This window comes from Tachypleus tridentatus, unplaced genomic scaffold (genome assembly GCF_004210375.1).
Source record: "Tachypleus tridentatus isolate NWPU-2018 unplaced genomic scaffold, ASM421037v1 Hic_cluster_1, whole genome shotgun sequence".
In the NCBI taxonomy this organism is placed as follows: Eukaryota; Metazoa; Arthropoda; class Merostomata; order Xiphosura; family Limulidae; genus Tachypleus; species Tachypleus tridentatus.
This window is the reverse complement of record NW_027467777.1, coordinates 10,058,049-10,070,880: the sequence shown is the minus strand read 5'-3', so window position 1 is coordinate 10,070,880 and position 12,832 is coordinate 10,058,049. Positions and strand designations below refer to the sequence as shown.

Genomic DNA, 12,832 nt, shown 5'->3' with positions numbered 1-12,832 from the left:
TGTCCTTATAACTGGTGTTCTATTGTGTATATATGTGTTAAAGGTTTCTCTAAATTAATGCTGTCCTTGTAACTGGTGTTCTATTGTGTATATATGTGTTAAAGGTTTCTCTAAATTAATGCTGTCCCTTGTAACTGGTGTTCTATTGTGTATATATGTGTTAAAGGTTTCTTTAAATTAAAGCTGTCCTTGTAACTGGTGTTCTGTTGTGTATATATGTGTTAAAGGTTTCTTTAAATAAATGCTGTCCTTGTAACTGGTGTTCTATTGTGTATATATGTGTTAAAGGTTTCTTTGAATTAAAGCTGTCCTTGTAACTGGTGTTCTATTGTGTATATATGTGTTAAAGGTTTCTTTAAATTAAAGCTGTCCTTGTAACTGGTGTTCTATTGTGTATATATGTGTTAAAGGTTTCTTTGAATTAAAGCTGTCCTAGTAACTGGTGTTCTATTGTGTATATATGTGTTAAAGGTTTCTCTAAATTAATGCTGTCCTTGTAACTGGTGTTCTATTGTGTATATATGTGTTAAAGGTTTCTCTAAATTAAAGCTGTTCTTGTAACTGGTGTTCTATTGTGTATATATGTGTTAAAGGTTTCTCTAAATTAATGCTGTCCTTGTAACTGGTGTTCTATTGTGTATATATGTGTTAAAGGTTTCTCTAAATTAAAGCTGTCCTTGTAACTGGTGTTCTATTGTGTATATATGTGTTAAAGGTTTCTTTGAATTAAAGCTGTCCTTGTAACTGGTGTTCTATTGTGTATATATGTGTTAAAGGTTTCTCTAAATTAATGCTGTCCTTGTAACTGGTGTTCTATTGTGTATATATGTGTTAAAGGTTTCTCTAAATTAAAGCTGTCCTTGTAACTGGGGTTCTATTGTGTATATATGTGTTAAAGGATTCTCTAAATTAAAGCTGTCCTTATAACTGGTGTTCTATTGTGTATATATGTGTTAAAGGTTTCTCTAAATTAATGCTGTCCTTGTAACTGGTGTTCTATTGTGTATATATGTGTTAAAGGTTTCTCTAAATTAATGCTGTCCTTGTAACTGGTGTTCTATTGTGTATATATGTGTTAAAGGTTTCTTTAAATTAAAGCTGTCCTTGTAACTGGTGTTCTGTTGTGTATATATGTGTTAAAGGTTTCTTTAAATAAATGCTGTCCTTGTAACTGGTGTTCTATTGTGTATATATGTGTTAAAGGTTTCTTTGAATTAAAGCTGTCCTTGTAACTGGTATTCTATTGTGTATATATGTGTTAAAGGTTTCTTTAAATAAATGCTGTCCTTGTAACTGGTGTTCTATTGTGTATATATGTGTTAAAGGTTTCTTTGAATTAAAGCTGTCCTTGTAACTGGTATTCTATTGTGTATATATGTGTTAACTGTTTTTTTAGCCATGTTGACCACTGAAAATTTTCTGTATTTATGTAACATATTTATTTTATTTTTCACCAAAGGTAAAATTGAATAGAACCTTGATGTAGTGGCCACATGCATTTCTTGATTGGCCATACATTCTGCTGTGGACCACAGTTTTGCCTATTTAAAGCTCACCAGTAGAGCTTGGTAAGCTCACCAGTAGAGCTAAGAAATGCCATTAACCCTCTTTTACCGGTGAAATGTACAGCAGAAGGTATAGTGATTGAAGTAATGCATTGGGCCTTTAGGCAACAGATTGTCTTTTCAATTTTAACTCTGGTGAAACAGAAATCTTTAACATAATTAATTTGTTGATCTGCTGTGTAATATCAAATAATAAATTTGGTGATAACATTATTTACATACTCAAATTAGGTTACTACATGTACTTATGACATCATATATATTTTTTTTAATTTGTTTAGCACTTAGAGACTCAGTTTTATCAAAGTTGGAAAAATTTAATTTTGTGATATTTTTCTTAAAATAATTATTAGATCAGTTGTCTCAATCACCATGGAAACTGAGTCAAGTGTGGAATGTCCTGCAGCTGTTGGGATCTGTTCGAAGTCAGGTTCTACAGGAAGTCAGTAATGAAAGGTGTTGTTATTTGAAGCCTTCAGCTGATGCTATTACAAACCAGTTGTTATGGTTCATGTCTGAAATGATAAAAATTTATGTGCGAAATTAAAGAAGAAACTTAATTGTTTTAAATAAATCTTTATTCAAACCATTTCTATACTTTATATGTTATGGCTGTTTTTCTAGTCATGTGTCTAGTGCTGGTTTTCCTATCTTACCCATAGTGTCATTCCTGATTTTTGAAAATTCTAAGATATTAAAATAGTGCAGGATTGATGTGTATTAGCACTATATAACTTTACCATTGAATGGGACTGATGTGTATTAGTACTAAAAACTTTACCATTGAATGGGATTGATGTGTATTAGTATTATATAACTTTATCATTGAATGGGACTGATGTGTATTAGTATTATATAACTTTATCATTGAATGGGACTGATGTGTATTAGTACTATATAACTTTACCATTGAATGGGATTGATGTGTATTAGTACTATATAACTTTACCATTCATGGGATTGAGGTATGGTCTTGCACCTAGTGTTACTATGTGTTATTGTTCTTCTAGTGCATATATGGTCTTGTACCTAATGTTACTGTGTGTTGTTGTTGTTCTAGTACAGGTATTGTCTTGTACCTACTATTACTGTGTGTTGTTGTTCTTCTAATACAGGTATGGTCTTGTACCTAATGCTACTATGTGTTGTTGTTCTTCTAGTACAGGTATGGTCTTGTACCTAATGCTACTATGTGTTACTGTTCTTCTAGTACAGGTATGGTCTTGTACCTAATGCTACTATGTATTACTGTTCTTCTAGTACAGGTATGGTCTTGTACCTAATGCTACTGTGTGTTGTTCTTCTAGTACAGGTATGGTCTTGTACCTAATGCTACTATGTGTTACTGTTCTTCTAGTACAGGTATGGTCTTGTAACCCAATGCTGCTGTGTGTTGTTGTTCTTCTAGTACAGGTATGGTCTTGTACCCAATGCCGCTGTGTGTTGTTGTTCCTTCTAGTACAGGTATGGTCTTGTACCCAATGCTACCATGTGTTACTGTTCTTCTAGTACAGGTATGGTCTTGTACCCATGCTGCTATGTGTTACTGTTCCTTCTAGTACAGGTATGGTCTTGCACCCAATGCCACTGTGTGTTGTTCTTCCAGTACAGGTATGGTCTTGTACCCCAATGCTGCTGTGTGTTGTTGTTCTTCTAGTACAGGTATGGTCTTGTACCCAATGCTACTATGTGTTACTGTTCTTCTAGTACAGGTATGATCTTGTACCCAATGCTACTATGTGTTACTGTTCTTCTAGTACAGGTATGGTCTTGTACCTAATGCTACTATGTGTTACTGTTCTTCTAGTACAGGTATGGTCTTGTACCTAATGTTACTATGTGTTACTGTTCTTCTAGTACAGGTATGGTCTTGTACCTAATGCTGCTTTGTGTTACTGTTCTTCTAGTACAGGTATGGTCTTGTACCTAATGCTACTATGTGTTACTGTTCCTTCTAGTACAGGTATGGTCTTGTACCCAATGCTACTATGTGTTACTGTTCTTCTAGTACAGGTATGGTCTTGTACCTAATGCTACTGTGTGTTGTTCTTCTAGTACAGGTATGATCTTGTACCTAATGCTACTATGTGTTACTGTTCTTCTAGTACAGGTATGGTCTTGTACCTAATGCTACTATGTGTTACTGTTCTTCTAGTACAGGTATGGTCTTGTACCTAATGCTACTGTGTGTTGTTCTTCTAGTACAGGTATGATCTTGTACCTAATGCTACTATGTGTTACTGTTCTTCTAGTACAGGTATGGTCTTGTACCTAATGCTGCTATGTGTTACTGTTCTTCTAGTACAGGTATGGTCTTGTACCTAATGCTACTATGTGTTACTGTTCTTCTAGTACAGGTATGGTCTTGTACCTAATGCTGCTATGTGTTACTGTTCTTCCAGTACAGGTATGGTCTTGTACCCAATGCTACTATGTGTTACTGTTCTTCTAGTACAGGTATGGTCTTGTACCTAATGCTACTATGTGTTACTGTTCTTCTAGTACAGGTATGGTCTTGTACCTAATGCTACTGTGTGTTGTTGTTCTTCTAGTACAGGTATGGTCTTGTACCCAATGCCACTGTGTGTTACTTCTTCTAGTACAGGTATGGTCTTGTACCTAATGTTACTATGTGTTACTGTTCTTCTAGTACAGGTGTGGTCTTGTACCTAATGCTACTATGTGTTACTGTTCTTCTAGTACAGGTGTGGTCTTTTACCTAACGTTACTATGTTGTTGTTTTTTTAGTACAGGTATGGTCTTGTACCTAATGTTACTGTGTTTTTCTTTTGCTACAGGTTGAAACAGGAATTGCTAGTGTTAAGTGCATATCTCGGAGCTCACAGGGCCGTCTTGTGTAAATATACACCAGTTGTTCCTTATCTTTTAAAACATGCAAGGTATATCAAACTGAGTTAATCTAAACACTTTAGCTAATATGTACGAAAACTTTTCTCTGGATTGGACTTGCTTACTATATAACGTTTATATTATAAGAATTGTGTTTTATTCAAGATTAATTTGTATAAAACCATCATGATTAAAGTAGAATGAAATTACTTATTATTGTATGTTTTGATTATGTGTAAAAAATTACAGTAAGAACTCTGCTTAAATAACAATAAACTGTTAATGTACCTTTCTTTTAAATTAATTAAATATAGGAACAGCTGTAGTTATGCCACAGAACATTTCTTTACAGAACCTTTCTTTTAAATTAATTAAATATAGGAACAGCTGTAGCTATGCTACAGAACATTTCTTTACAGAACCTTTCTTTTAAATTAATTAAATATAGGAACAGCTGTAGCTATGCCACAGAACATTTCTTTACATCATCCTTACCCTTTTGATTTTATGTGCAGTTTTATAAAGAAACTGTCACGTAACTACAAATGCCTTTACATAACTTTGTCTTTAGTCTCTTAATCATAAATACAAAATTTTTAAGAACACCACTAGACATAGTACAACAAAATGCTATTATAAATATTTCTTTGAATTCTTTTGAATATACTGTATAGGTTTAAAAATAACTGTAGAAACATAGCAAGATCAAATATTATAGATATATATAAGAATTTTGTTAAGAGTTGTTTATGAATGGTGTGTATTTGTTAATTGTAATGTTCCACTTATTGCTATAGTAGTTATGTAAGCGATTAAACTTCTGATTGAATTTTAGTTTTAATGAAATGTGTACAATCTTAAGCACAAAAGTTAGAGTGTAATTTATTAAAACTAAAATTCAGTCAGAGGTTTATGTGATAGCATTATTCTTAACAGTTGTAACAGGAAATATTTTTATTACAATTGTTAAGAATAATGCAGTCACATTTGATGCCTTGTCTCACTACGTTTATGAAAGCTAGGACTGATGTTTTAAATTTACAATAGGTTTTAATTACTTTTCAGAATTTCCATATTTTAAAGGTAGAAGTAATGATATTCCAATTAATATAAAATCATTAAGACTTTATTTGTTTTATTTTTATTACTAAAAGCTTGGATGGTTAAAACATCCTTGAATTGCATAGCAATCAAAAACAAAGATACATTTTATGGTCAGAAACCCACTTTTGAGAATATAAAATTTTCGAGACAGCTTGACTGGGGAACAAAGAAAATTTTATTATAAATGTACAACATTTCAACAAGAATAAGTCATCATCAGGTTCAAGTAGTTTACAGGAACATATATACAATATGGAACTGTAACCTTATTCTCCATATTTATTTTATGAAAATTAATAAATGTTGATGATGTCTTCTGTCTGCTCTTATCAGGGATTTATTGAAGCCATCTTTAAAATTAGACATTCCACTAACAAAAGACACCATCACGTCTGAGCTGAATGCTTGGACAGCTCTTGAAAAAAGTGACTTTGGGTAAGTGTGTCAAACATTCTAAGTCATCATTTCTTACCTAAAAGATAAGACCTGCTAATTTATGTTGAATAACAGCAGTCAATGTGTTATTTGTCATTAAAGACCACTTTGAGAACTACCATTTCGAAGTAAGGTTGTTACTGTGGACCACCAACAAAATAATTATAAAAATAAAAACATGACCTCTAAGCTGGATCATTTCCAGGGGGGTGGGGTCTGATGAAAACCTATTACTTGTTTAAACCGGATCATTTTCAAAGGAGGAGTCTGACGAAAACCTATTGCTTAAACCGGATCACTTCCAAAGGGAGGGGTCTGACAAAAACCTATTATTTGCTTAAACCATATCACTTCCAAAGGGGGGAGGGGGGTCTGATGAGAACCTATTACTTGCTTAAACTGGATCACTTCCAAAGGAAGGGTCTGACAAAAACCTATTATTTGCTTAAACCAGATCAATTCCAAAGGGGGGGGGGTCTGATGAGAACCTGTTACTTGCTTAAAGCATTCAGTCATGTTTTGTTCTTTTAAATTTTCACATCAGTAAACTCTCTAAATCAGTTCCCAGTTTCTGAATAAAAATTATCTTACAGTTACGATTGATTTAATAAAACTACAGATGATGTTAAAAAAAGTGAATATATTGTATTTTCCTTATAAAAATGTTTTTCAGCATAACATATTTCTTTAATTTAAAATGTTTTTTTGCTCTTGGAGGTAATCACTGTATTCAAATTATTTAACCTCGAATGTTTCACTACTTTTGTTTTTTATCTCTTCCTCAAACTGTGTAGAATAAATGTGCAAAGAGTTACTTTTGTATAAAGTTATTATAGAATGTAAGACTTCTAAACTTGAATAGGAAATTTCAAATTAAGATAAGTCATCTGGAATCTTCTAATTTCAATAGATGAACACAGAATCAGTTCTATTGACATTAAAATTCTACCAGTTAATGTAAGACGATAGTGTGTTTGCAGTCAAGAGATTCATGAATGAGTGTAGCAGAGTTCAAGAAGGATGAGGTTTAGGTTCTGTACATTCACAGTGTTGATGTAATAAATAGACATGAAGACAGATATTCTGAAAAAATTAAATGTAAAACTGATGTAAAGTTGTCATGTAATATTCTAGTTGTTTCAGTTCAGAAAACTTTGTATCAGTAATATTATTTTATCATTTGTTGTTCATTAGATATAAAAATACATATACCCATTAAAACTTACTGAGTTGTTCAAAGTAATTTCGTCTAATGACATCAAAGTGGACGACAACCATATTTATTAAATGTTACGATTCTTAAAAAACAAACATTAAGTTCTTTGTAAATAAACTGTTATCATTTAAACTTGTTATAAATATTTCACTTACACATTAAAACTCTGTCTCTGAAGTTTTATTTTTAAAGCTTGTTACATAACTATAGGTGATGGATTAAGTTTTTTAAAATTCTCTTAAATGATTCACTACTGTCAAAGTTTTCAAAGTCACACATCAAGCAGACATGCTAAGCTTGTGCCATTAACAAAGTTAACTTTGTAGTCGGTTGTTGAATTGGTAGGTGTAATGAAATATTTCATTTTAAGATTTTTTCTACATATAGTCTTGTTGCTCTTCTCTTTTCCCATAAGGTTTGTTTGTTAAGCACAGAATTTAATACGTTTCTTGATTCCATAGACATGAAGTTACTCAGAATGCAAGAAATACATATAACAAAATGATGGAACGGTTAGATGCCACATCAGAACTTTTACCTGATATTGGAGAAACCCTTGTGACCGGATCTCACCTACCACGTCACTCAGATCATCACAGATCTCTTCTCTCAGGAACTGTCATACAGGTATGTAAAACAAACTTCCTCCAGAAAGACACGAGGAATTTATCTGTCATGTAGCATTTCCATCCTAGTTCAACTGCGATTATACATTGTAATTTGTTTCTGTAAATTTGGTGTCCAGCCTCCAAAGTGTTGTGGACCATCATGAAAATAGTATTTAATTTGTGAGATATAATGGATTCTCATGTATCTGGTACTTTACAAGAATTCCACAAAAGTATCTTAATTCCCTCTTTGCTGCTCTGTTGAGGAATTGTTAGTTTGGGACTATTCCACATTGCTGCTTGGCTTACTTTTTTGTGTACCAGTCACTCAAGGAAGTGGTAGTTATGGATTACTCCTCAAAACTTCTTACTTTTTCAAGTGCTGGTCACCCAATGAATTTAGTAGTGTCACACAAAATTGATTTATTTTATAAATGTGTTGGCTTCCTTAAGGTTACTGTTTACTAGATATATCAGGCTTTCTCTTTCTGCATATCATTCATGTTCTGAGCAGTAGACATAACTTGAGCTGTAAATACTTTAGCCATCTTATAGATGTATATCCTGCTTAAGGTGACTAATACTGTGGGATGAACTGTAGTTTAATTTATTATATCTGTTATGTTATAGTATGTTGTGTTCCACTTCTCTCTTATACATGTGAGAAAAAGATTAAAATGAACAATATATAGTTGTCAAAACATGTATGTATAAAGTATAACAATGGTTTTATTTAAGCCCTCTAGATAAGGGCTACTATTCAAGTATTTGTTTTAATTCATTATCTCTGGGTAGAATGCCCCCCCTTCCCCCATTAGTACATCTTGTTGGATAAAGCGTGAAGGGTGGTTTTGAAAACTTTCATGTACCATAATATGTGTACCAGTGCTGACACATTTAACTAGCATAATTTTGGGAGATGCATCCTGTATCTTAATCAGTGATACTCTGCTGTACACTTGACAAGATCTGGTATGTTATCTATAAATACTGGTTTTATTTTGTTACATGTTGTCTTTGTTTGTACAGGATAGGTGAATAGTTGCAGCCCTGAAAGATTGAGAACAGAATGTTATGGTATAATAAAAATCATGCAGAATTAAACTGTCTTAAAATGTTTACTTATATAAATTTCATTTTATTCTTAAATTTTTAGTTATTTTATTTTTGCACAAGTTCTAATGAAATTGTACCAATTTATATTTTGTATATTTCCTCAACAGGGGCCAGTTTTTTTCTTAGAAGATGGAACCTCTGCTCTTTCTTTAAATGATGCTTTAATGTGGGCTAAAGTCAATCCTTTTTCACCACTTGGTAGTGGTCAATTAATTATCCCATTTTGAGACAATTTATAACGCATATTTTTTATTTGATTTTAGTAGCCAAATAGTTCATTCTGGGTGAGTGTGGTTTAGCTTATTTCAAATTAATATGCAATGCTTAATTTTTGACTTAAAAACTGGTGGATATTAAATAAGTGAGAACATGTTGATGTTATTGGAATGACTTATTTTTCTGAACAGGGATGAGGGTGATTTATCTTCTTGTAGGGAATTTTAAAATTACTATTACCTGCCAGCTGCATTGAAAGTGTGAAAGTTGAAACCAATGTTGGATAATGGTAGTAAAAACAACCACATGCTTATCTTCTCAAGATAGTTGCTATCCTGGTGTGTTATGCTTGGTTTACCTTCTGCAGGCCAAAATACTCCCATGTTGCTATATTTGAATATTTACTATGAAGGATAAGACAGGTATGAATGCATGTGGGATATTCATTTAGGTTTGATTCTGGGTTGGAAATGTAGAGAGGAAAAAAAATATCTAAACACCCCTGGATTTGTTACTTCAGTTAGTAACTTTATGTTAAGTATCTTTTTTATAATGTGACAAAGGACAGAGTTCACTACTTGATACACAAAAGAGGAAACTTAGAGATTAGGAAACACTGAATGAGGGAATTATTTTACAATAAAAAATGTGCTGTTTTGTTTAGAAGGTTTGTATTTTTTCGTGTTGTAACACATTTCTTCATGATCACATATATAAACAAATACACAGTACTACTCACATGATACTCAGCTGTATTATGTGTCACCAGGGGTCTTACCAAATATTCCAGCCCCACTTGTATAATTTTTGGCTCATTTGAAACCCATGCAAGTTATAGGGGTAAAAGATCTGGTAACCATTATTGTAACACTAATAGCTTGTAAGGTTGAAAGTTAGGGTTGATTCAGAAAGGCTGGTGTGATATCCACATGTGAAAATAGTAAACTTTACAGCTGGAAAAGTTTAGCAATTAAACTGATCTTTGAAAGATGGATATTAAATATTCTAGTTACTGTTTTGAGTTTCAGTTACAATTGTGTATAAAACATTTTAACAACGTAGTTAAACTTTCAGGTGTTGGTAATGTAAGAATTTATAACAAAGTAGTGTGGTTTTACTAATGTCAGTGTGTTTAATAAAAATATATTACTTAAGGTAAGGTGAGAGCAATCAGATATCCTTCGCATTTTTTAACCTGTATCATCACCTCTGTTTTAATTGCTAATTTTTTGCCATGTTATCAGTTTGTCAACAAGCTTGGAGTTATACAGTAGAACCTGATACAGTTGTTGGTCTGCTAATGTCTTTAGGATTTGACTGTATCTTATTGTAATTAGTGTTACAGTTACATTCTCTTTAGCCTGAAGCTGTTCTCAGTATACATAGCATACAACTTTAGTTTGTCTAGTGCTTTGGTATTATATCTGTGTAAACATACTTATATCACAGAAAACAAAAGTTAACATTGTAGCAATGGTTTCTATCCCCATGTTTTTGAGTGTTAGACATCTATACAAGGAAAGCACAATGTTTAACAATAACTACTGTGACTCAAACATTTATGTGAGTTCTTTTACATGAATCATCCTGTTATGATGTGTGAAAGGCCATGTATACACACATAATTTATTTTAATCACCAAACTTTGAAAACAGCTCAACTAGTAATATACAACAATTCAATTTACATAATAACATTGCACTAGCATTTACAGATATAAAAACTTTGTTTTTAAATAACTTTAATTTTCTCTATTTTACCAGTTTACAAAGTAAAATTTTAAAGAGAACAAAAACTGTTCAACTTCCACATTGTTTTGTAACCATTTATCTCTCACTTTAATAATACAGAAAAACTTTGTTCATTGCACATGACTTGCAGATGTGGGGGCTCAGACTGAGTAATACTTACATTTCTCTTCTGGTACATACAAGAACTTGGGCCCTCTTAAATTTCCAGTTTCTCGCACTTGGTAAAGAATGTCTTGAAAACAGTTTCTTTATTACAAACCAGTGAAGAAATGTAACTTTTACTCTTTGACAAAGAGATGAAAACTACTACGTTTACTAATAAACTTCTAATAGCAAGCTCCCACTTTCTAATCTCTTGATAGGTAGGAAGTTTTTCATATCTATAAAAGTGATTCTTTTTCACTTCATTGTTTTATCTTAGCCTTTAACATTGTTATAAATCACAAAACTTGTATTTTAGCCTGATACAATAAAAGAAATAAAAGTTTCTGTTTAAAACCAGTCTTTGTTAAAGTGTTTGGTTTAAATGTCCAACTCCAACGATGGAAAACGTGAGCATTACATACAAAGTGAAGTGAAACTATCTGTCCATTCATCCAAACTGATAGGTGATGATAATTACAATAGCAATAAACAATTATTATATTCTCAGCGTACATACAAAGACACAGCAAGGAGGTTGCCTACGTAGGTTACGAAGTCTAAAGGTGGTTACCTGCAAATAAAAACAATCAAATACATAACTTAACCACTTCAGGTCACTTATCATTCTTAATACAAATAAGCAGGAAGTTTTTAGTTTAGTATCAAGAACACATTGGTCAGCAAAAGATAGATGAACACAGTTAACGTTTTTTAAAGACAGAAAACTGCAAGGGTTAAGATGGCCATATTAAGTACTACAGATATCACGTCACAGGTTAAAATAGCCATATTTAATATTATATATAGCATACTAAAAGTATTTACATGAAGGGTTCTATTGGCACAGGTTTGTAAATGACTAAAATATATATATTTTTATGATTGTTGGCTTTTATATTTCATACATCATTGGCTAAATTACAAAGGGTTATGTAACCAACGTTAGTAGTGGGACATTTTTTTTCCTATAGTCTATTATAATGCAAATTGTTCTTATATTTGAGATTATGTTGAAACGAACAAGAATTAGGTGTTTAAAAACAAATATTTCTTATTTCGTAACAACAGTATCTCATACACCAACCATGAACAAGATATCCAAATCAACTAAACAATTCTGTAAAGTTCAACAAAATCTATTCGAGGTAGCAATTCATTTAGGAGAATTTAATGAAGCCTCTCCACGTTCCCTAGTGTAAATGTGATGCTTCAGTCAACCAGATGGAAAACTGTACAATCAACTGGACATCTGATAGCTTGTGCGTCAAGTAAAATTAAAGTTATTAATTTTCAACAAAACATTCTATTATTGATATAAGAAATGTTGGCAGTCTTTACTGTAGTAATTACAAACAACTTACCAGTATGAAGTGGTCGAACATTCTCTTTATCTTTCTGGACCTTTCTCTTTGGACCATAAGCTGTTTTTCCCGTTGTATACGAGCTAACTGGTCCTGAAGTTTGGCTACAGTATGATGAAGCTTGTCATTTGATTCTCGTAGTTTAGCAATATCCTAAATAAAGAAAAGTTTTTTTACTTGTCCACCAAAATTACAGTGGTATTTATTATGTTGAGATGACATCCATCTGCATTATAGTACATTAATTATGAGGCATACAGATATAACTTTCTAAGTGCAAGGTAAAATAGTAAACACAGAAAATGCAAATGATATTCTAAAATTATTTGTGCTTGAGAGAACCAAAACAAACTGCAATAAATATTGTTGTAATTAATTCCAAGAGTTACAATTTGTTATTTTCAAATAAAATATATAATTACTGATTTTATTGCATAGTTAGCAGTGCATATTCGAGTCCATACTA

The 12,832-nt window shown here is 32.2% G+C and overlaps 1 protein-coding gene across 2 annotated transcripts; it reads left to right on the top strand.

Moving 5' to 3' along the window:
• The first annotated feature begins 1,815 nt into the window (after positions 1-1,815).
• On the top strand, positions 1,816-11,363 carry LOC143241844 (WD repeat-containing protein 17-like). 2 transcript variants are annotated; one of them, XM_076485123.1, is made up of 5 exons: positions 1,816-2,021; positions 4,364-4,422; positions 5,853-5,954; positions 7,632-7,797; positions 9,002-11,363. In XM_076485123.1, the coding sequence occupies exons 4-5, from the start codon at positions 7,672-7,674 to the stop codon at positions 9,119-9,121; spliced, it is 246 nt and encodes an 81-aa protein (XP_076341238.1). In that variant the 5' UTR covers positions 1,816-2,021; positions 4,364-4,422; positions 5,853-5,954; positions 7,632-7,671; the 3' UTR covers positions 9,122-11,363. The 2 variants fall into 2 exon arrangements, with proteins under 2 accessions (XP_076341238.1, XP_076341237.1); XM_076485122.1 differs by having other exon boundaries at positions 4,364-4,465.
• Positions 11,364-12,832: the final 1,469 nt, after the last annotated feature.